At 37.8% G+C, this 26179-nt stretch overlaps 1 protein-coding gene across 1 annotated transcript in view; it reads right to left on the reverse strand.

Annotated features, from left to right (window-relative positions):
* Positions 1–2362: 2362 nt before the first annotated feature.
* The window catches only part of LOC128857793 (tetracycline resistance protein, class C), a 39415-nt gene continuing 15598 nt past the window's right edge, over positions 2363–26179 (reverse strand). Inside the window, exons 2-7 of the mRNA XM_054093553.1 lie at positions 4481–4818; positions 4014–4415; positions 3683–3951; positions 3515–3616; positions 3065–3443; positions 2363–2981 (exon numbers count right to left, since the gene is read on the reverse strand). Coding sequence (XP_053949528.1) covers positions 2615–2981; positions 3065–3443; positions 3515–3616; positions 3683–3951; positions 4014–4415; positions 4481–4803 — 1842 coding nt within the window. The 5' untranslated portion in view covers positions 4804–4818 and the 3' untranslated portion in view covers positions 2363–2614. The remainder of the gene's footprint in view (positions 2982–3064; positions 3444–3514; positions 3617–3682; positions 3952–4013; positions 4416–4480; positions 4819–26179) is intronic.

The raw sequence follows: 26179 nt of genomic DNA on the forward strand, positions 1-26179 counted from the left end.
ACAGAATTAAGTTTTTCCTTATATTCTTGAACAATCTTTGAGGTTTGCTTAGCGTTCTCCAGAGCCTTTAGTGCAGCCTGACTGTCACTAAAAACTCCAATCTGTTTTCCGCTGCATCTGCTGTCAATTATACATTCTGCTACTTTCAGAATGGCAAAAATTTCCGTTTGGAAAACAATTGCCATTCCTCCCATAGCGTAATGATACTTATTACTATTAAGGACTATCCGGCTCCAGAACCTCTTTGATTTTTGGACCCATCAGTAAAGAAAATATCTATCAAACTTCTTTGAATGCACTCTGGATTACTCCACTACTCACATAATTCTGACATCAAATTTCCTACCAAATAAAACTATGGACATGAAATCGACTTGAGGTGCCAAAAACAGTGGATACTGCTCGAAAAGCATCTTCAAGATTTCTCTGTGTACCGAAGTTCCGTCATCGTGCTAGAAATCATATTTATGGAGTCTACACATTGTTTTTATTGATTCCTGCTGTATCTTAAGATCCAGAGGGAGCATATCATTTAGGGCATCATCAGAGGTTGTATTCATGTCACCCGTAATGCATAAACATACACTTCTTTGAAGTTTGTATAGTTCTTGACGTGTGAACTTTACCATGGTCCGTCGCCACGAAACCACAGAGGCATAAGTGATGATTGGTTTGTCAAGAGCTGCATATATCCACTGGACCACAGCAGGTTTCATACCCCAAGATTCACCAAAGGCTCTCCGGCACTGTTGAAAAAACTTCAATGTACGATCCACCTTGAGCGAAACATGTGTCTTCCAAGTCAGTTTCTTGTACAAGAGTTACTCCCAAACAGTTAACTTCGTCTGCAGGACTGAGTGTCACAACTTTCAGTGCTGCAAAACTCCAAAGTCCATCGAATTTCTGTTTTCTCGTGAACAAGACTAAGGTATTTTTGTACGGATTGACGGAAAGGCCTTCTCTAGTGCACCAGTCATCGATTTTATCCAAAATTCTCTACACTTTCAAGCAAATCCTTCTTACAGGGTTTGATTGAAAAGTAATGAGCCTTCCCGCGCGGAGCGTCTGCCAAGCGATCAGCCAAATCGGCTGGTGGGGGAAAATGATCGTTGGACCTTCCCCTTCCACTAGAAACCGGTCCCAGTTCGCTGGCAACAGCGGTGCAGTCAACATCACTCCGCGCGTGAAAGCTGTTTTAAAAGTGTTTTTTTTTATTTTGCAGTGGCGAAAATGCAGCGATCGTTGGAGCAACGTTACTCGGTCAAATTTTGCGTAAAGCTAAACAGTTTGTACCTCCTCCTGGAGGACTACAAACACGGCATTTTACAAAGAAGTGCTCCTTCGGCAGAAAAACCCCGTAACCGGGCTCGGCCCGACCTCGTCAACAATTGGACCCTTCATCACGACAATGCGCCGGTGCACATCGCCTTCCTCTGCACCTCTGCATTGGCCAAGATGGGGGTTCCGGTGCTTCCCTCCCCTCCCCTCCGGACTTCTTCTTGTTCCCGCGCCTGAAAAGAAAGCTGAAGAGGATGCCTTTCGACTCCATCGAGGCGATCCAACAAAAAGGTGACAGCCGAATTGACCGCGATTCCGGCGGATGAGTTTAAAAAATGTTGCAGTGGAAGGACCGCTACCAGCGGTGTATTGACGCTCAAGGGTCCTATTTTGAAGAACATTAGTTGTATAAGCCAAAAGGTTTAATAAAACTGCTTAAAAAAGAAATAAGGCTCATTACTTTTCAATCAAACCCTGTAAGGACTCATCCGATGTCAGCGCACAGACATCTTCCGTATTTGCTTAGACATAAAATCTGAACTCCTGCATCTCTGTTAGCAGAGAATCTACGACCAAGCACCACAACAGCAGGTGCTCTGACATCCTTGCCTGGCCCTGACGATAATTAGCTCGCCACCAGCGATTAGCAGCCTCTCAGAGAGCATGAAATATGAAATATCATTTTTTTCAATTGGCGCGTACACCCTGTTTTTGGGTATTTGGACGTGCTACTCCTCCTATTTGTGGTATGCGTCTTGATGTTGTTTCACAAATGGAGGGACCTACAGTTTCAAGCCCACTCCGAACGGCAGATATTTTTTTATGAGGAGATTTTTCATAGCAGAAATACACTCGGAGCTTTGCCATGCCTGCCGAGGGGCGACCGCTATTAGAAAAATATTTTTCTTAATTTTGATGTTTCACCGAGATTCGAACTTGCATTCTCTCTGTGAATTCCGATTGGTAGCCATGCACCAACCCATTCGGCTACGGCGGCCGCCTTTTACAATAATTTGGTTAATTCCATGTAGTTCGGCATAGCAACAGTTTGAGTCAAAAGTGGAATTATTATAAAAGCTTAATAGAGACTTTTTTAAAGAAAAAATTCTTAATATCATTTATTACAATAGTAGAATACACAGTGTTCAACTTAAATTACTTAATACTAATAAAAAATATATATTTAATTTTTTTTACAATTACATAAAAATAACTTTACAAACCTGCATATATTAAAAAATAATACATCACACACAACCGAAGCACATCGCATGTACTCCCTCAACTTTCTGGATGTTGCATAACAACATTCGATGCCATAAGAAAAACAGATGGATTACATTTTTGTTTGTTGCCTTTGACGTAGCCCACCTTCATCACCCTCAAATGCCTTATTGTCGTTGCCACTCGTTTCCAAATGCGCTTGCGCATAAGCGGCTGCACGCGCCTCCGTATCCCGTTGCACACATTCCGCCGCATGTTCGGCTTGCTCTAGATTTTCATGTATCACATTCGTTACAATGCCATTCAGTTGTCCCTTCGCCTCGTTCGCCAACGCTATCACCTCAATCGCATTGATATTTCCATTCGCGTCCTTAGCAGAATTGCAATCCGCCTTGGTGACGCCGCCAATACCGGCTTCACTGTCAGTGGCTTGCGCAATTTGTTTGCGCCGCTGTTTGCACTGGAAGCTGTACATCCAACTGAGGGTAGAGTACAAAATTTGGTATTAAAAATGAATTTTTATTCTGGACAGTTTTAAACTACATATAAATGAAAGACTCACAAGAATATGAGCACCGCAGGCGCAGTGAGCGCTCCTCCCAACAGGTAGAAGGCGCCAGGCAAAACTTTTAGTGTAGCCGCATACAGGGTTGTGTACATGGGCGCAAACACCATGGGCATTAGCGCTTCAGCGACGCCGAAAAGCGAGTTCACTTTGCCCAGCTCGTCCTTGCACACCAGCTTGGTGGCGATCGAGCGCATCGCTATGAAAGCTGTACCGTTGAATATCTCCACAATAGCACCGACATACATGTGCCAAGGCACGGTCGCAAAGGCATATACAAAGCCTGAGAGGATTTTTGACATGCTCGAGATGACACCGACAAGCGCATCGTCGATCTTCAACTTGTGCGACAGAATACCAACACAGAAGAGTACGCCTAAGTTATTAGATGGAAGGCATGAGTAGTGGTTAGGCGTGAAGTTTTCGATTTGACTGCAAATTACTCACCAACTAAGCCCGTGACCATTGCATAAGTTGAGAATACGCTGAATTCCACCTCACTCCAGTTGAAGCGATAGCGCGTAAAGAGATATGTGACAGCCATTTCACCTGTGGAAGAATACAATGTTTGCTACTTTCTGCTCTTGTATAGCACAAATTTACGCCTGTACTTACCATGCATTGGTCCAATCACAACCATTACGACGACCATCAGCATTATGACACGCTGACGTCGTTGATTTTCGCCTTTCTTAAATGCCACACGGAAAGTCTCCACCACATGATCCTTGTCGAAGAAGTCCGCCAATAAACTCTTGCGCTCCGATTTCGGTACCGTCTTTTCCGGCTTAGCACGTGGCTCACTCAAAAAGAATAGGCCATAGACGAAAGAGAACAAATAAAGGCTCGCCGATATTGAGAAGACGCCATAGAAACCAATTTTCCTAGAGTACAAAGAAAAATTGCTTAAAAGACCCCAATTGATTGCCACTTAAATATTACTCACTTCAAAAGCACGCCACTAAACGCCATGCCGATGGGCACGCCCACCGAAAAGCATACATTTAATATGCCAATACGTAATGTACGCTCCTCTTCGGTGGTGATGTCTGCTATATAACTGAAGACGCCCATAAGCATTGTAAACCAGCCACCACTCAGCGAAGGGAATATAGCTTCCGTTAAGGCAGCCACCTCCATGGGTGTGCGTTCAAAATATACACAGAGTATTAGTCCCACAGTGCCCAGAAATTCGCCAATGATCGGTATGAGAATGCAAGGTTTCCGCCGATGATGACGATCGCTCCACGAGCCCCAAAAGAGAATCAGCAAACAGGGGAACATCGACTGTATCACAGTTTTCCAAGCAGCCATGCGTGCGACCATCTGTTGTACGGTCTCCTCTTCGCTATATGGAAGAAAAAGCAAATGTGAGCAAAAGTCAAAGCGCTCCTATGGGATTATAAAACTTACAGCGTGTAATTTGCGGTATCTCTTCGGGTGAGCGCATCGCACACCACCTCGCCATAGTCCATATTCACACGGCATGCCTTTTCCAAATTCAGATTCTGTGTAGCCAGGCCCGACAGCACGCTGGGCATAATGTACGCGGCCAGTATTGGCTCAACGGTGATATTGTTGATGACCTTCTGCATTTTTTCGCGCCAACTTAGCGATGGCTTCTTTTGCACATTTTCACTTGCTTCGATGCTTTTCGCCGCAACAGGCGCTATAGTTGCCACAGCCATAGTTGTTGCCGGGCTTGTTGCGGTTGTGTCGGTAGCACTGTGACCCATTTTAAGGGTAGAATGCTGAAATGAGAAAAAGGAAAAGGAAAGCGACTTAGTGAATTCAAAGCATTATACGGAAATTTTAATTATAATGAGGAAATTTTGGAGAAGAACTTTAGGAATTTGATTTTCGAATTAGTTGAGTCAAAGGGGGGAGCGCAAAAAAGTATAAAAAGAAAAATACCCACGTTTTCTATTGACTCTTTCTATTTTGGAAGTGATTACTATCAATAAAAACAACCCGATTTGGATATTTGGCCGAGCTCCTTCTATTTGTGGCGTGCGCCTTGATGTTGTTCCACAAATAGAGGACCTACACTTTCAAGCCGACTGCGAACTGCAAATGATTTTTTATGAGGAGTTTCTTCATGGTAGAAATAGACTTGGGCGATCGCTATTAGAAAAACTTGCTTTATAATTTTGGTGTTGCATGCAGAGAAACTCGAACCTACGCACTACCGATCACGTAATCTGGCACCAACGATTTTTAGCTGTTTGGCAAAGGGTAAGTATTCATTCGATAGAACTCTTTCTGCTCTACAAAACTATGTTAATTCTATTTTTGAGTTATTTAATTTCGGCCGCCGTAGCCGAATGGGTTGGTGCGTGACTACCATTCGGAACTCAGAGAGAACGTAGGCTCGAAAGGTGAAACCCTAGAATTAAGAAAAAGTTTTTTCTAATAGTGGTCGCCCCTCGGCAGGCAATGGCAAACCTCCGAGTGTATTTCTGCCATGAAAAAGCTCCTCATAAAAATATCTGCCGTTCGGAGTCAGCTCGAAAGTGTAGGGAGGAGGAGCTCAGCCAAACACTCAAAAAGGGTGTAGGTATCAAATATTTATATATATGTATTTAATATTTTATCAGTTTTGAGGCTTAAAAATGGAGTACCCAGCGGGCAAAAATCGTTTTTTTCGACATCTGCTGCTTTTCATCGAGATCAGAAAGCTACCGAAGCAGCCGCGACAATTGCCATGTGTATAGAGAAGGTGTCATAGGCGAGTCTACGGCACGAAAATGGTTTGCAAAGTTCAAAAATGGCGACTTTGATGTCGATGACTCGTCCCTCAGCGGAAGGCCTTTTGAATTCGATGAAGAACGTCTTACTCACTTTTGAAGAAGAACGGTCACCAAACCAGTAGTGAATTGGCGAAAAAAATGAACTGCAATCGTAAAACGATTCTCAATCAGCTTCGTTCAATGGAATTTACTGAAAAATTGGAAACCTGGGTGCCTCACGAGCTCTGCGAAAAAAAAAAACAAAGAAAGCCACCTTTAAAATGCTTCTCAACATCTCGCCCACCATCGAGCAACATGCGGTCATAAACAGCGCTTTTTGTACCGAATCGTCACGGGAGTTGAGAAATGGTGCCTTTACATCAATATGAAGTAAAGAAAGAACTGAGTGGCTCCAGGTGATAGGCCAAAGCCTCGAGTCAAGCCGGATCTTCATCCAAAGAAGATCTAGATATGTGTTTGGTGGGTCTGGAAGGGCATGGTGCGCTCGGAAATATTCTAAAAGAATGCCACGGCCGACAAAGAGCTCTACATTGCCAAGCTACACCGCGTGAATGAGGCTATTCGATTTAAAATATCTGATCGACATGGTCAAACCATACTCCTTCACGACAACGCCAAGCCCCTTATTGTACAAGTCGTCGAAGCCGCACTCCGAGAGCTCCTATAGGAGGTGCTTTAGCAGTCGTCGTTTTCTCCGAACCTTGCACTGACCGATTAGCATATTTTCTGTTCCCCGTCAAACCATAGGAAGGACGTTACCTTCGATAACAAAGCGTTAAGTACCGCTGGCTGAAAAACTTCTTTCACATCAGACCAGGCGATTTTTTGCGGAACGACATCAACAAATTGGTCGAGAGGTGGGAAGAGGTTGCAAACACTAACGGCGAATATATAATTGATTAACTTATAGATATAATTATTGGTTTTTGTTTAAATAAAAATCTTCGTTAAAAGCGCTACGAACTTATTCCCAAACCCAATATTTTGCTTCGTTCTTGAGTATTTTTCTCAAAGGAGTTTCGCAATGTATTAACTTTCGTACATGAAATACAAAAAAAATATATCTTTCTTAGTCAAAAAGACTGATACAGATTGAAAATATTTTAATTTATAAAATGAAACTTAAAATGCAAAATATGTATTCTGTTTCACAATTCGACAGACTCACATTCTATTCCTTTTAAGGGGTTATATACCTTGTGGTCCGGTGAAATTAGCGAAAGTTGGGTTTTTTTTAAAGATATGTAGCAATAATTTTATTGTATAAAAGTTTTTATTATAGGATATTACAATGTTTAAAGAAAAAAAAAGGCTTTGTTTGTGTAAAAATATTTAAAAATGGCGGAGTTATGGCGTTTTCCCCCAAGACCCTTTTTTTGGAAGAGGCTTGCGGTGGACGCGATTCAAGTCCACCAAGTCAACTGAAATCAAAAAATCGAAAAGATTTCATTAGTATAGGGTTATATCTTCTTAGTGAACGATCAATATATTAAATATTTTGATTTTTGTGAAAATAGGAACATGTTTTTAAAAAACTCCACTTCTACAGTCCTAAAATTGGCATTAAAAAATTCATATCTGCAAAATAAAAATTTATACATAAAAAGTTGACCGTTCACTAAGAGGCGACATCAATTACGAACAATTTAAAAAAAAAATTATAAAAATCGGTTGAATACTTTTTTTGCAATCGCGTCCACCGCAAAAGCATTTTTGGAAAAACACGTTTTTGAGATAATCGCGTTTAAAGTTTCAAGCGCCGCATGAGGCCGTACGCTCAGGACGTGACGACGCACAATTTAAAACGCTGTAACTTTCGATCTATTGCTCAGATCTCTATGAAATTTTTGGAAAATGTTCTCAAGGGATTGTACTTTACGATAAAGAAATAAAATTTATTTTGATTTTTTTGAAAAACACAAGGTATATAACCCCTTAATGCAGATTTCACTTTAGAAAACAGACAGAGAAGTCGCGCGGCGCAAGAGTTGGCGAATTAGGTGAATTATTTTCCAAACATTCGTATTTTAGTTACAAATTTGGCGCACATTAACGTTTTTATGGCAATGCAACAAAAAAAGCACTCCTATAATATTTCTGACTGCTGTCAAGTCATGAAGTCACTACAGCTTCTCACTGCTGTCAATTCAAGAAGCTATAGTGACTTGACATTACAGCAGTGAGAAGTACTGCATTCGAAAGCGAAAACTTCACACCACACAGCTGGCGATCGTAGTGGCTTGGCGTATGCATACTTCTTCCATAGTCGCTTCATTCCATTATTTAATAGCCACACCTCGTACATTAAGTAGCCAATGTTTCAAATCGCCGTATGTTGCCGAAGGGAGCCTTTGACTTTACGCTTTATTTTTATGAAAATTTGTTTTCTGCTTCAATATAATTTGAATTTTTGAACTTTAAGTGCAAGGTAGGGGGAAAAGGTGCAGCCACACATAGATATTTATTTACACGCACACACACATATATAATTATATGACACTTGGCTAGTGCTAAAGGCCTTTTTTAAATAGTCGGTCATTGCGCCATAAAAGCAATTACAATTACATAAAATATGTCGATGTATGCATAGTTTTTGCTGCTGTTGCTCCCTATACCGATGCCCATTTGCTCATCACCTTTGAATTATACGAATTTACACTAATTACAACATCGTCGGCAACATGCTTTGCACTTAATTTTGCACTTAAACAGCAACACGAACTTGAAACTGAACTCTGACAGCCCCACGGAATATAGGTAGGTATGTATGTATGTATGTATTTGTGGTGTGCATGCATAACATGAATATTTATAACCATTTTAAGTACGTCAAACATTATTAGTAGGTAAAAGGCTTTGTGGTATTTCGTCCAAAAAGGCTCGCTAGCAAGCTTTGCTGCTCAAACTAGATTATGATGTCGCTGAAGCGGCATTGTTGGCATATTCCGGCTTGCCACTAGCTTAGTGGTGCATGAACATAGGTATGTGTGTGTGTGCGCTAGTGTAGTTACGTTTGTAAATTTAAATATAGAATATGTTTCTATGTACATACATACGAGTACTTATACATTTATAGCAAAAATTTCAAAAATTATATGATAGGCGTATGGATGTATGTGTGTATGTATGTAAGTATGTAAGTATCGCCAATCAGCCGGTCGCCTTTGTTATATTCTCATTGTTGTTCGCATCTTTTTCACTTCAATTCTGCCTGTATCTACTTGCTCTTGCTGTTGTTGTTGTTATTTATAGTAGATTTATTGTTGTAGCGCGGCATTGTTACCGGCAACATCTGATTGTACCGCGCTGTGCTTTACCCTATTTAGCTTACATACATATGTACATACATACATACACATATACATACATACATCCATACATACATACATACATACATACATACATACATGCATACATACATACATACATCCGTACATACATACAAACATACAAACGCATCATAAAAATGATTAACAAAACAAATAAACGCGAATAATTGATAAATAGGATTAAGGTGTACCTATACACCCGCGCTTTCTTAGGCATAGCACATCGTACTCGTATACCTATAAACTAAAACACTTAACAGCAAACATACGCGCACATACTCTAGTGTGTATGTATGTCTGTATGTACATATTTATTAGCTTGTGTATCATCTGTCATCTGACGTTGACATAAATCAAGTGAATTGCTTCTTGTCTATTTTGCGTTACTGTTGACTTCGGCGCCTACGTCGACGTCGACGTTGCCTTCGTCGCTGTCAGCGTCGCCAGCAGCCTTAGTAACTTAAATATCTGCAATGCATTGTGCGTTGCGATTCTCTAAACACTTGTCATTGCACTTCTTTGTAAACTTATCTACTTGTTTAGTGTTCACACATACATACATACAGCATATACTTGTGTGTAGCGATTTTGTGCTTTTAAGTGTAAATAATTCGAGTGCATTTTTTTGTTGTTCACGTTAGTGTGAAAAACTTGCAACAGCTGATCTTTACTTTTCTAGATCACTGGAGCTGCAGCTGCTAGTAAAAGAAAATGAAGTTAAGGGGTTAGGGGTAGTCAGAATTTTCAAAAATTTTAATTTTTTTCGCATTTTCTTGAAGTGTACTATCGGGTGGGTGTACAACTAATTAGTTTCGTATTTGTTACTAACCTCATATCTATTTATGTAGTCAATATTTTGAGAGTGACAGCTATTCTATGTTAAAGCACGCCAAAAAATCAAGTAAATTTGATATGTCACAGTGAATATTAGTACCTAAATACACAATTTTTTTCTGTTACAGTCAAAATGTCAAATTACGTTCCAACAAAACATCATTTGCGGGGAGGTTTGCTTTTGTTCTTCAATTTAAAGAAAAGTGCAACAGAAGCACATCGTTTATCTCAGAAGCTTATCCTGAATATGCTTCAGAGGTTAGGGTCTGTCAGCAGTAGTTTGCACGATTTAAAAGTGGTGATTTTGACACAGAAGACAAAGAGCGATCAGGTCCATCAAAAAAGTTTGAAGACGAAGAATTGTAGGCATTACTCGATCAAGATCCATATCAAACTCATGAAAAACTTGGAATAACAATGGAAGTCACTCAACAAGCCATTTCTAAGCGTTTAAAAGCAGCCGGAATCATTCACAAACAAGGAAATTGAGTGCCACACGAATTGAAGCCGAGATACGTTGAGAGACGATTTTGCATGTCTGAAATGCTACTTAATCGCCTCAAAAAGAAATCGTTTTGCATCGTATTGTCACTGGAGATGAAAAGTGGATTTATTACGACAACCCAAAGCGTAAAAGATCATATGTGAAGCCAGGCCAACCAGCCAAATCGATACCAAAGCCGAATATTCATGGTTTGAAGGAATGCTCTGTATTTGGTGCGATCAAAAGGGTGTGCTGTAATATGAGCTGTTAAAATCGCACCAGACGATCACGAGAGAACTATACAGGCAACAATTGATACGTTTGAAACAAGCAATAGCCAAAAAACGGCCAGAATGGGCGACCAGACACGAGACATTGATATTCCATCATGACAATGCTCGGCCACATGTTGCAGTATCGGTCAAAAATTATTTGGAAAATGCCGGATGGGAAATTCTACTTCACCCATATTATAGCCCACACATAGCTCCTTCTGATTACCACTTGTTTCGGTCGATGCAGAATCACCTTTCTGGAATACGGTTCACCAATGGTGAAAAAATTGGCTTGATGACTTTCTCGGCGCAAAAGATGAGAAGTTTTTTTGGGTTGGAATCCATAAATTTCCTGGAAGATGGAAAAAAGTTGGCGATTCCGATGGGCAATATTTTGAATAAAAAATGTTTTCACTTTTATACATGAATAAATGGTTTTTTTAACAAAAAAATACGAAATTAATTAGTTGTACAGCCAATATCTTAAAAAAATTGTGTGAAAATTTCAAGAGAATCCAACAAATACTTTTCGAGTTATTCAACAATTAACAAAGGGCGCTCAGGCGCTCCGCAGCGTACGCAAAACTTTAAATGCGTTTTTCTCACAACTATGTTTTCTGAACTGGTGATCACTGTAACTTAAAAACCGCTTGGTAGATTTCAATAAAATGTATACTACTCTTGAAAAACATAAAAAACTCGTGCCTGATCGAAGATTTTTTTTCTAAAATTTCGATTTTTTTAAACAATTAATTGTCGTTCTTTTCACGAAAATCCGACAAAAATTTCCTGAGGTCACCATATTGTTAATTTGAAAAAAAGCTTCGATCAGGCGCAAAAAACTAATTCCTCCTGTCCGATTGATTTTAGATGAATCTCCAAGGACTTGTGATGATCACCGCAAGGCACTTCTGGAGAAAGGGGCTCCAGAAAAACAGCGATAACTTTTAGAATTATTAGTTGTTTTTATTTTTTTGAAATTTTGCTAAAGTCAAGACGAAACACGATGTATTAATGCTATGTTTTTATTTTTGTGCAATAAAGCAATTGACTAGCAAAACAAAAATTATTGAAAATCATCATTTTTTCGGGCCTCTGACTATCTCTAACCCCTTAATATTTTTTAATAAATTAAATAATTAATTCAATATTAGATTTTTCAATACTTTTTTTTTCTTGCTTTGGTTGTTATGTTGGTACAGTCTTCTTTTAACACGCATCAATGTTTGAGCAAATGTGAGCAAAAGAATTACTGAATTTCAAGCATTTTTCGGAGAGGACACCCAACAAGAGATAATCTTTTTAACCTGTCTTCAGCTTTAAGGGGGCAGCTCCTACAGCACTTTCAAATTTTCCATTTTTGTTTTTTAACCAACAACAAAAAATTCCATAATAGCCACATTCGCGGATGGCACGATTTTAATGGCATCAGATAAAATAGAAAAAAAGCTAGTGACATTCTTCAGCAAACAATAAATGACACTGTAAATGGGGAATAGAAGTCAACAAAGATAAAACGGTATAAGTAATATAGACAATCAGAAAGCCTTATAGCTCCTGGAGACGTTCAAGCATGCATGTCCATATATAAAACAAAACCTAAATTGGAAACCACATATAGAAAACAAACGAAATGAAATCGAAAACAAGTTCAGACAACTATACTGGTTGTTGGTTAGAAATTCCAAACTAAGCCTTAAGAGGGGAGCCTGCTTTAGAGCCTTCAAAAAATCGATTTTTTTTTTGTTTTTTGCATAAATGTCTTCCCAAACTATCCAAGAATGTGTGCTCAAAATTTCAGAAGCAAATTCAAAATATTTTCGGAGTTACAGAAGAAATTGTGAGCAAGCATCGAGCAGGTATACGCGCGGCCGGATTGCTCGAAGTGCGATTTCTCGGTTTTTTATTTTTACGATTTTTCCTAATTGGCGGGAAAATAGGGAAAAAGTTAAACGACCTATCGAAACGAGATAATATTGATTGTACTCGGAATTAAATTCTCTTCTAGAGGAACCTAAAAAAACTTAATGCTTAAACTTATGATTAACCCACTTTTTAAACAATCTGAAGTGAATTTGTTTTTCCAAAAAAATGATTTTTTTTTAATTAGCGAAAAATTGTTGAATATCTCACTTTTTGCTTAATTTTCTTCGCTTAACTAGAAGCCATACTATACTAAAATAATTTTTTTTTTGGGGTTTTTGGTATCTGATGAAAATTGCGACCTGCATCTTTCCCGCCGTAGCTGAATGGGTTGGTGCGTGACTACCATTCACAATTCACAGAGAAAACGTCGGTTCGAATCTCATCAAACACCAAAATTAAGAAAAACATTTTTGTAATAACGGTCGCCCCTCGGCAGGCAATGGCAAACCTCCGAGTGTATTTGTGCCATGAAAAAGCTCCTCATAAAAATATCTGCCGTTCGGAGTCGGCTTAAAACTGTAGGCCCACCCATTTGTAGAACAACATCAAGACGCACACCACAAATAGGAGGAGGAGCTCGGTCAAAACCCAAAAAGGGTGTACGAGCCAAATATATATATATATAATCATCAAAATAAACAAAAAGGCAAAATACCACAATCGGAGAAAGTGGAAAAACGAAGACTAGAACGATTAGCTACAACAGAACTCACAATATAACAAAATAAAAAAAGAATTACCAAAAAATAATAATAATTATAAATCTCAGAAAATAATAAAGGGTGGTTAAGTTTCAAGGGCGGGTGTTGATTTTGAATAAAATACAATTTTTTTAGGAAATTATTGTCATTTCTTTTTATTATGATAATATTGGTATGGCTGAATTACATATGGAACAAAATATTAGCCAAATGGCCGCCGCGGCCTCAGCAGCACACCTCCATCCGATGGTCCGAACTTTCGATGATGCTGAAGCATAATTGAGGTTCTATGCCGTTAATGTGCCGAGTTATCTCATCCCTTAGCTCTTGAATTGTTGTCGTTATTTATATATATATTTTTCATTTTTTTCAAATGGTGTCGTTGACGTTTAGGTGTGGTTCACATTCAACATCGGCCCTTGACATTTAACCACCCTTTATAATGCAGCATAATATGAAGCAAAATTGAATGTTTATCTAGCATTGGTTAGGGAATAGAGAATTCCAATACTATGGGGTTTTTCAATAACAGGTGTTATTTTGAATAGCCCGCTATTTCGGTAGATGTCACTTTCGAAGCTGTCATTTTTTGATATTTGACAAGTAGAAACTACGCCATTAATACAAATGGAACGATACACGCTTAAACAACGCATTGAAATTATTAGAATTCACTATAAATATGGTGAAAATTTGGCAGAGACGGTTCGTAAAACTCGAACATTTTTGGGTCATCGTGAATCACCTTGACCTTGGTGAAAAAATTCGAGCTGTTGAGACAAGTTAGTGATGTGAAAAATAAAACCCGTGTACGTCGCTCAAGAATAGCCGAAAATATTGTAGTTGCAGCCGAAAGTGTTGAAGAAAGCCCAGGTTTGTCCATTCTACGTCGTTCTTTGGAATTAGGCACACAAGCGTCATTACACCATATTTTGGATAAAGATTTGGGTCTTAAGACTTATAAAGTCCAGTTAACACAAGAACTCATGACGGCCGATCATCAACAACGTCGAGCCTTTGCTGATTGGGTCGTTGAAATGCATGAAACTGATCCGGAATTCCATCGAAAAATCTCTCCATCCTCAACGTGTGACTGTTTGGTGCGGTTTATGGTCCAGCGGAGTCAATGGACCTTACTTTTTCGAAGCTGAAGCAACAGTTACGGTGAATGGATTGCGCTACCGAGAGATGATTAACGATTTTTTATGGCTGGAATTGGATGGTATTGATCTGGACAACGTTTATTTTCAACAATTCGGCGCTAAGTGCCACACAAGCAACGAAACCATTGATCTTTTATCAAAATAACACTTCTTATTGGAAAACCCTTTACTTTAAAAATAATTACTTATTGTTTCAATTTAACAGATTGTAATTTAAAAACGGGAATAATAAAAAAAATAATAATAGAAAAAATAAATAATAAAAAATAAATAATAAATCTTGGTCTTATAAAATTTTCGTGGGGTGTATTTATAGCACTTTGTACGTGGTTTGTTGTTTGTATTAATTCGCAACAAACAATTGTCGTGTGTCGCTGTTTAAGCGGATTGTTTTGTAAAACATAGGGTCAATATAAATAATAGAGAGATAAGGAAAATACATAGCATCCGATAAATAAACAAAACATTTGTGCGTGCAAGCGAATCTAAGAAAGCGAAAAAATAATAAACAGTAAACAGAAGCTTTAAGTGAAATAAAGCAAATACATTTTTTTATTGTTTTTTTTCTTGTCTTTTTTTTTTGTGTTTGTTTTTACATTGCCTTTTTTGCTGTTATTTTTATTTTATTCGAGCACGAGCTAACATTTTTTCGCATACATAAATATTATTGTACATAAGGTATAGTATTTGCTTATCAATGTACGTACGACTTTTTCCATTGCCCTGTAGGAAAATCTTACCGCATTGAACTGATGCGCTTGTAATGAATTTAAAAAAATACTAGTTGAATTTTCTTATTTGCTTCGTATAAGCAACTGATGAATTTTACACGGGAACCTGCTAGAAAGTATTAATCGTCGACCGCTGCGTTGCTTTTTTGGCAATATGAAACTATTTATCAATTGGTCTTGTTAGTACACTTTTCATCCCTTTTTTTATTTATTTCGTTTATTCAGTCTACAAATAATTCTTACAGACTATATTAGACAATTTTTAATTATTAGTTAAAGATTATAAACAATTGTTGCCTAAAATTATATAAACTTAGTCTAAGGTCGAGGCTAGAATAATTGTTGCAGAATCGAATGCATCTCACCATTGGTTCATTGAGGGCATAGTTAGTTCTATACCGTTGAACCTACCTTAAATCATGATGCTGTGTTTGATATGTAATTAAACTCTGTAACTCACAGCAATTTATATTGAAATTTAAAAGATTATACACGAAGAGAATCGAAAAGTAGATTCGTCTGTCCTCAAGGCTTTGCAGTACAATCAATTTGCGTTTGCCTATATAACTAGGGAGCCCTTTAGGCCAGCGCAGCTTACACAACGCATTTAAGGGGACAAAGCCATGCTGGTACTCGCTGATAAGATCACTAATACGACTTAACATTTTAACTTTGAGAATAGAATCAAATAATTTCGAAATGGTGTTTTGTTTAACTATTGGGCGATAGTTGCATACGTCATTTCGGCTTCCTGACTTATAAATTGGCGTGATTGAGCATATTTTCCAAGCATCTAAGAAAATCGATTTGTTTAGACATTTATTGAAGAGAATTGAAATCGGTTTCGCTATAGAGATGGAGACGAGTTTATTTTATTTCCACAAAAAACCAATCTGTAATTTAGCTCACGCTACTAATATTCTTGCCAAAAAGGTTGGAGCTTTGACGTGACATTGAAAAGCTCGGAAAATCTTAAATTTTGATCTTTATATTATACTAGCAAACCCGGCCCCCTTCGCTGGGCACACTAAAATAGAATAGATATGGTTTAGAACAGAAAATATATGGTTTTCATATTAATTATTTCTTTATTCTTTATTCAAGCGCTTTGGCATAAACAATATTTTTTGTTTTTCTATTTGTTTTTGAGTAAATATAAAATATAAATTGAAAATCAGGAAAAAAGAAGATTGTTTTTGAATTTCAAATCAACGCATATGAATAAACAATAGTCTTTTTTCCTGATCATCCGTGAATTTTTCGTTTCAATTTATATGTTTTATTAAGCATTGGAGCTTTTTTAACCATTATCCATTTATATTTTTCAAAAAAAAAAACGGAAAAATTTTTTTTTTCCACGAACACATAATTTCATTCGGATTTCACATTAAATTCTCAAATTTCGTAAGAAATTATTCACTGTTCCAAAATCCACTCCAAAAACATTCACAAACAATTTTTACATGTTGCACTTACGTTGTTTCCTTTTGGCATCCAAATCAGAAAGAAATATTGACACATTGTAACTCACACTGTCAATTTGACAGTTCAGTTCCGCCCCAAGCGTTAAAAAAGTAAGCGACATTATGGCTGGTTCAAAAGAACGCTGTACCCTTTGCCAGTGCTCCGAATTACAACCAAACTATACGAAACCCATTTTCAATACTTACTTAACAATGTGTGTAAGTTTGGTTTAATTCGGTTCAAAGACACGGCGGGTCCACGTTTTGGCATATATTTCGAGACCCTAGTCATCAATAGGTATGAAAATTACCCCGTATTAAAGCACTTATCAACAGCTTTCATTTGATACCCATATTGTACAAACACATTCTAGGGCCCACGTTTTGGTCTCTATCTCGAGACCCTAGTCACGGAGCGGATGGAAATACTCTGAACTAAAGCATTCACCAACAGCTTCCATTTGATACCCATATTGTACATACACATCCGAAGGTTACCCGGGTCCACGTTTGGACCTATATCTCGAGACCCTATCTACCAATAGGTATCCAAACTATACGGAAACCATCTTCAATACCTCCTTAACAATGTGTGTAAGTTTGGTTTAATTCGGTGCAAAGACACGGCGGGTCCACGTTTTGGCATATATTTCCAGACCCTAGTCATCAATAGGTATGAAAATTACCCCGTATTAAAGCACTTAGCAACAGCTTTCATTTGATATCCATATTGTACAAACACATTCTAGGGTCCACGTTTTGGTCTCTATCTCGAGACCCTAGTCACGGAGCGGATGGAAATACTCTGAACTAAAGCATTCACCAACAGCCTCCATTTGATACCCATATTGTACATACACATCCGAAGGTTACCCGGGTCCACGTTTTGACCTATATCTCGAGCCCTATTTCCAAAATAAAATATAATCCATGTTACTCGTGGATGATGTAGCTATCGAATGGGGAAAGAATTTTTAAAATCGGTCCAGTAGTTTTTGAGCCTATTCATTACAACCAAACAAACAAAGTTTTCCTCTTTATAATATTAGTGTAGATTACCAAATTGATTTATTTTTATAAATTCATACATCATTTTATTTATAAGTACTGTTAGGTGCGCAACTAAGTTCTCGCTGTTTTTTTGATCAAAATACAACTTTATTCTGACAAAAATGGTAACTTTGATTTCGAGTCATAAATTCAAAACACAAAAGAAAGCTTAAAATTGCATAAACACAAAATTAAGGATTTTTAATCGAAAAAAGAAAAAAAAAATACTAGAGTACAATTTCTATAAAATTATTGGAATACATCTAAGTATTAAAATATATATAAAATAGGTTGGGACGTACGCCATACGAAAGAAAAATTTGAAAAGTATTGCCGACATTTAAAATTTTTTTTAGAGGATTTCCACACAATAAAGAAAAAAATGTTATTTTCTCCTAAAATACACCGAAATGTTATATTTTTTATCATTTGGCTATTTTACATGCAATTTTCAAAAGCTATATGACATTTTTCCAATCTTGAGTAGTTCTATATTTCGTGCTTATTTTTAATTTTTTTTTTCAGTTCCTGTAAATGAGAAAAGCCTTTCGCCTTTGATATCGTCACATGCTGAAGTCAAATGTTGCTATCCGAAGTGGACTGAAATCTCATTAGTTGCAAGCCAGATTCATGTATAACCAGTACAACTTTTCCCTGCAGGGTATGCCAATATACATGCAAATGCGCTCCCACACAAGCACATATTTTCCGGCTGAAGATGCATTCTAAAACATGCGTGACAAAAACGCGTGCAAATATTTTCCTGCTACTTCTTAAATTGTTTCAACAATCTGTTAAAAGTATTGGATTGCACAGTACAAAGCTTTGAAGAGCAGCGAAAAGCACGCAAATTTCCAGATAATTTATTACACAATCAGAAAAGGCATGCCATTACAACTTATATACATATATTACATGTACATACATACATACATACCTGCAATCAGATATAAATAGGGCATCTTTTTTAATCGCATGCGAATTGTCGATATCGATAACTATGTTATGATTGCTGAGAATGGCAAACTGTGTTGGCATTTCTCCTCAGTTGCGTTTGGCAGGTCATCATGAATGGTTTAACGCCAGAACAAAGCTATCAAATTGTGGGTGAATAAGTCTGCTCGCGAAGTTCAAAGCGCACTGGCGGCATCATCGGTTCTTATTTTCTTGGAGCGCTATCGAGCCATGCTGACTGAATTTTTATTTCCAAATTTTAATCAGCTAAACATCAACGATATTTGATTTCAACGATTTATTGCAATATTCAAGCCATCATTGACGACATTCCGCCAGATTTATTGGAAAAGTTGTCAAATGTTGGACTGATCCAAGTAACTAAGTAACTCGTAGCCGCGGCGGACGTAGGTCAGATATCATAGTCAAAAATAAACGCCATAAAATTATCTACAAGAATATTTAAAAAAAAATGCATTCCAACAATATTTCTGTTGTGTATTATCATTTTAGGCTCTCAAGCTCTTAAAAAGCACCCGATATATGCAGCTATTTTCGCTTGTTTTAGATTTTTTTTCTTAACTTTTCATTATTTCAGCAAAATTATGAAAAATGTTCGACTTTATAGTAGCAAAAACGTTTCCTGCCCACACACAACAACAAAATGAATGATAGCAGAAATTTACGAGTCGCTATAATTACCTTTCGTGATCAAAACAATTTTGTAATATTTTCATTTTTATTTATTTCGTCTAGCTAGAATTTACTCTCCATTAACTAGTAATTAGCTGTGACTGAAAATAAATTAGATATTTCGGTAGATAGTGGGTAGTATTTGAAAATTATGTTCTAAGAAAATACATTAAAATTAACAGTAAAGGGGTTTCCATTAAGACGGTCTTGTTTGAGGTGTGAAAAAAAGGTTGTGTACATTTTACCTATATTTTTATTTTAATAAATAATTTACTTTAATATTTGTTATGATTGGAAGAAAATTGCTGATAAATTTTCAGCTCATTACATTGTTGCTATGAAGGGAATCTCGATGGCATTTTAGCATTTGTCTCTTTGGTGAAATTCCCAGTGGCATTCGGGCTGGTTGCGTAATTCATTTCCGAGTGAATTTCGATGCGATTGCCAGAAAAAATGCAATATAATTGGTCTTAATCGTACACCCATTTTACTAGTTTGTTTAATACGGCTTGCGATTCGATAAGAGAGCGAAAAAATTGTCAAACTTAAAAAAACTCATATACTTGCAACATTAGATAGCGCACCAATAGTGATATGGAACATAGAAATATACAGTAAATCAAAAAAGTTTTCGCACAGCGAGTTTTTTTACAATATTCGCAATATTTCTTCGTACAACTAAAAACTATATTTTCACACGAAACTAACAAAAAAAAAAAAAGCGATAAAAACAAGTGTGAATCTTGTAAAAAAAAATCACTGTGCTAAAAGTTTTTTGACTAACTGCATACATTTAGTGTCGTAATGGGTGTTGAATTCGAATATTGGCGCGCACACCCTTTTTGGGTGTTTGGCCGAGCTCCTCCTCCTATTTGTGGTGTGCGTCTTGATGTTGTTCCACAAATAGAGGACCTACACTTTCAAACCGACTCCGAACGGCAAATGATTTCTTTATAAGAGTCTTTTTCATGGCAGAAATACACTCGGAGGCTTGCCATTGCCTGCCGAGGGGAGACCGCTATTAGAAAAAACTTTTTCTTCATTTTGCTCTTTCACCGCGATTCGAACCTACGTTCTCTCTGAATTTCTAATGATAGTCACGCACCCACCCATTTGGCTACGGCGGTTGCGTTCGAATAGCTATTACAATAAACGTCTATACTTTGCTTGGTGTAGAAGGTAAAACATTACATTAAGTGCAATAAATACTTGCATTGTATGTGCAATAAATCATGATACCTGCACACTCTTAAACTAAATTGATTCGCGAAAGTGTTTTGAAAGCATTTGACAAATGTGAAAAGGGAAAAAAGTACTCTCTAAACCTGTACTTCCCCACTCACACATAATCAGTTTAGCGGTGATGTGTAATTTTAACACTTTTTCCGTGTGCTTCATTGCATGACTTATCGTACGAGCAACATCGTCGGTCGGTAGCTTCATTTCAAATGTCAAGGCTAGCGAAAATAATTATGCAATTAATCTCATACTCCCACTAGCAATTTTTTGTGAATACTAAAAACAGACACACACGCAATCAAACTGACTTATTTAAAGATCAATTAAAGCAAATCCGCAATGTTACCGCAATGTACCGCAAACGAAATACTTATACAAGTGCACAACATCTATACATGCATAGGTATTAACTCGTATATATGTACATGTGCGTGTGCTTAGGTGTGAAGTGTGCACAGATGAGCTTTTATTTATAAGGCAATTAAATGTTAGTAGCTTCTTTTATAGACACACAAAAACATATCCGAACTTATAATTTATCTTTATAAAGAAGACACATCCTTCCATTCTACTAAAGCTGGGCAATTACAGCGACATTTCGCCGCATTTTTGGGTTGCAGATGATTTCTATGAACAATTTTTCATAAACAATTACAGCAATGGTTTTAATTTCGTTCTACTCAATTAGAACACAAATTTCGCAACTTTCCCCTATCAAGCTCTTCAGATTCGCCTAGCTATTCCCTCTATGCTTAAGGGTATAAATACGGTTACCATAAAAAAGAATCGAAAATGCGGGGCAATTTATCAAATTATGTCCATATATATGCACGAGAGTTGTTTGAAAAGTTTGTACAATAAAATGAGGTTGTCTGTAAAGTCGGTTTACTGACGATAGTTTAACGTGACAACGTCATAAGAAAATACTGATGGTAAGGAATGGTTGCAATTTTTAAAACAAAATTTTAATTCTATTTGTTTGATAGATTTTTGTATGGATATAGAGAAGGAGGTAAATGGAATCGCAATGGAATAGGTCAAGTTACATTTACACAAACGTGAAAAATGACGAAACATTTATCAGATTCATGAAAGATATGTTCAATTTCGATTGTGCATCAGACGTTAATAAGTCAACAACACTAAGAGGTAACGTCATCGATTTGCCTTTTTCAAGACACTCGAAACACTCCCTTTCATTTCCTACTTTTTCTATCATCGTCCTATTCTCAACAGAGAAATGGTTCATTACCATGCACACAGGAAGAAGGCATATGCAAATACAAGTATGTGAATTTATATACAAATGCGCATATACATACATATATATGCTCACTCAAGTAGGAGAGAGCCAGATGTCGAACGTGGCCGAATGCGAGGGCCGATTGTGCTCTTTGTCGTTCGTTCCGCGCTTTCGCTTGCAGTTCAAGCAAGGTAACGACGATTGAGCAAGATAACGACGATTGAGCAAGATAACGACACATTTTTTCGTGCGTGCAGCCGGCTAAATCGAATTATAAGACGTTATCACGTCAAAAGTAAAAACTACATCATTGTATGGGGCAAACCTTTTAATTTTTCGGCATAGTCTCCTTTTAGGCTTCTAAGCTGCGTTCAACAGTGTGCTAGTTTGTTGAAGCCTACTGAATAATAGGACTTGTCCAAGTCTGAAAATATCCATTCGTTTCTGCAATCACCTCCTCGTTTGAATATGTAGAATTAGCCGTTTCTTCAAATTGGGGAACAAATAGTAGTTCGAGGAATCCGCGGGAGCCAAGTCTAGACAACACGGGGCTGTGAAACGAGTTTGAATCATATTTACATAAATTTTGCGACCACAACTGCGGAGGTGTGAGCTGTTGCGTTGCCCTGATGAAAATGGAAAATCACCTGACCTCCTCGATTTGATTTAAACGAATGGCAAACACAAAGAAATAGACCGATTTGGCTGGTATCTGGTGTGTGTTCTTCCAAGAGGTGCTACTAACTACCATAAATATAACCTCGATACGCGCTAGTAGTGCCATCTCTCTGGCTTTGCACGAACCTTTCAAACGACCCACGTGTAAACGATCCTAATACGAGTATAAACTAATCAAACCAGAAAGCTTAACTATATTTCTTCTACCAATTTTAAGCTAAGGATATGAATCACATTTTTCTCATTGGCCTTAAACATTTTTTTTTTTCACTAATAACATAAAAATAATTATTATAAGAGATAAAGTATTAGTCAAAATGAAAGGTTTTTAAACGACGCGCCGATACTTTAGAACAAATCATGTAAAAATGTAGATTCTTTTAGATTTCACTATATCAAAATTGTATATGCAAAATGAAATCAGTTAAATGTCCACTATGAAGACAGCTACAGATAAAATCCGCCAAACAGTCAATGCATGAATGCCGTTGAAAACGTTGTTGAAAACGTCGAGTTGTCGATGTTGATGATTCTTCGGCACAACTTTGCGCTCCATTGGCAATAACCTCAGAAAATCAAGATGTATAAAACTTTGATACGTCCGGTTCTTACTTATAGTCCTGAAATCTGGACACTGAAAGCGAATGATATAAACCAGCTATTGCGGTTTGAAAGATCCATAATAAGGAAAATCTACGGTCCTATTCGGCTTGAAAATCGCACGTATCGCATCCGTTACAACAACGAAATTGAAAAGCTTATTGGTGGTGAAAATGTAATTCTTTTAAAGCGCAGCGGATTAGATGGATTGGCCAGATCATAAGAATGCCCAATGAAAGAATCCAAAAGGAGAGGCCGACCAAGAAAGGGATGCCTTGATGACGTAGAAGCAGACTTGAAAGCGATGAACGTTCGCAAATGGAGAAATGAGGCAAGAGAGAGACTGAATTGGAGGAGGATTGTTGATGAAGCTATGGTCCACCACAGACTGTGAAGCTAAGAGAGAGAGAGAGAGAGGCAATAACGTCAACAGAATCTCCAGTTTTTGGTCTGCCAGTCCTTTTTCTATTCTCGAACGAACCAGTTTCTTAACATTTTTTCATCAACCTTTGAATTGTCGACTCATGCGGATGATATTTTTTTATATCCTTGCTCAATCCGCTCAGGAGAAGGAGAAGGAGAAGGAGAAGGGGAAGAATAAGAAGAAGGAGAAAGAGGAGAAGAATAACCACTAGACAGCTTTCTTTTGGTTGTATTTAGAACAATTCTTTTCTCATCCATTTTGAATGCTCACAAAGCTTACAGCTTACACATTTCAGAGCAGACGTGTGTTGCCGCACATTAAATCCAAATTGGAGAAAATATTTCAAACTGCTTGTCACTTTCCAGTGGACGTGAACTTCGAGTATATTCCGCCTCTTTTCGTTTTTGTAGCTGCGTCAGCGGCGTTTAGTCTAATTTATAAATTTTTTTTTTTCACTTCAAAACGTGCAACGTGGAATATGATGTACACACAGATGCACATAGCGGCACATGTCCGTATATTTGTATTTGCAATAATTAACTCGCATTTTATCACTCGAGCGATTACGGTGTCTTCGTCATCAAACTAATTGCCGCAAAGTGCAGTTCGTAAATTAAAAACATTCAACAAAGATTAACTAGCAAGCATATTTACATCCATGATATGTACGAATGGAGCTGCAATAATAGAATTCACAGTTAAATAATAGGAATCGCTCGAATGCTTTAAATAAATGCCAGTTTGTAGCTGTCGTTTGAGAGAAGGAACTTAAATTTAAAAATGATTGCATATATATATGTGTGTGTATGTGTGTATGCACACATACTCATGTACAATAACGGCAGGAAAATTTAAGGCAAATGCTAAATTCGCAAACGCTTCACCAACAACTAGCAACAAATGACGTGAATGGATGGAATATTTAAACAATACGAGTACCGTTGCAATCAATTACACTTTTTTCGTTTGGTGTTGTATTTTTATCTCATTTTCCAATTTTTTTTTTTTTTTTTTTTTTTTTGTCTATAAAAAGACAATTTCACTTTTTAGAATTCGTACATAATTGTACTCATTAGTTTGACTACACGCTTCTCGCCTGCTGGGTATAGATGCATAGACTTTTAAACCAAACCGGAAGATGACACTTTTGATGAGTAATCAATGAACAGTTCTAATCAATATTCCATTCCCATTCAAGCTTTTCAATAGAGCATCGCGTTGCTTACGTATTCTACTCGTGTAGATTAGGTTAGGTTTTTGTGGCAGTCAGCTTGGAGTAGCCAACGCACTTAGAATATGTAGGTCTGTTGTGCACCACGGAACCTTACTGCTTATTTTTTTTTTTCATGGAACCAGTTAGACTCTTTTACGAAGCGTATAATTTTTATCCCAGCACCAGACAGTTCCCTGAGAGAGTCGAAATGGTATTTTCCTAACAACCTTACTCTACTCTTAGCTACGCCTGGACAATTACAGAGGAAGTGCTCAACTGTTACTTGTATCAGCCGAGAACATTGCCGCGGTCCGTGCAAGTGTACAGCAGAACCCGAGGAAGTCTATTCCTCGCCGTGCACAAGAACTTGGCCTTTCGCTGACTTAAACTTGACGAATTTTGCGTCGAGACTTGGGCCTACACCCGTACAAGATCCAACTGACCCAGGAGCTCTAGGTTGATGACCATAGACAACGCCGTTTGTTCGCTGACTGGGCTTCGAATCGTTTGGAAGAGAACTCCAGTTTTGGGCGAAAAATCATCTTTAGTGACGAGGCGCATTTTTGGATGAATGGCTGTGTTAACAAACAAAATTGACGTATATGGGACGACACCATTCCACACGAGGTTCACCAGGTGATAATGCATCCCTATAAAGTTACCGTTTGGTGTGGGTTTTGGGCCGGCGGCGTCATTGTTCCGTACTTTTTTGAAAACGACGTTGGTGAGGCGGTCACCGTCAACAGCGAGCGCTACACAACGATGATAACCAATTTCTTATGGCCCATATTGAACCATATGGACCTAGGCGACATGTGGTTCCAGCAGGACGGCGCTACGTGCCACACAGCAAACGCCCCTATTGACATTCTGCATGAACGATTTGAGGGTAAGGTTATCTCTCGCACGGGTGATGTGAATTGACCACCAAGGTCATGCGATTTGACCCCGCTAGACTTTTTCCTGTGGGGTTTCTTGAAGTCTCAGGTATATGCAAATAAACCACAATTGACCGATGCTCTAAAGGTAAACATAACAGAGGCCATCGCTCAAATTCAGCCGGATCTATGCGGAAGAGTCATTGAAAATTGGGCCACTCGGATCCGTTCCACCGTAAGAAGCCGAGGCGGGCATTTGAATGATGTCATATTCCACCTTTCAAATAAATAAATAATTTGGTCAATAACTCACACACAGCTTGTTTTATTCCATTTCAACATCTACCCTTTATAACAATTCAGTTGACCCCTCCCTGTCAAGCTCATCAGCACTTTCATTTCCCTCTATGTTCCTATAGACTGGAACCCAGATCAGAGAAATGTTACCTGCACACCCAAGATATTCGATCTCCTCTTTACAGGA

This window comes from Anastrepha ludens, chromosome 3 (assembly GCF_028408465.1).
Source record: "Anastrepha ludens isolate Willacy chromosome 3, idAnaLude1.1, whole genome shotgun sequence".
Taxonomy (NCBI): domain Eukaryota; kingdom Metazoa; phylum Arthropoda; class Insecta; order Diptera; family Tephritidae; genus Anastrepha; species Anastrepha ludens.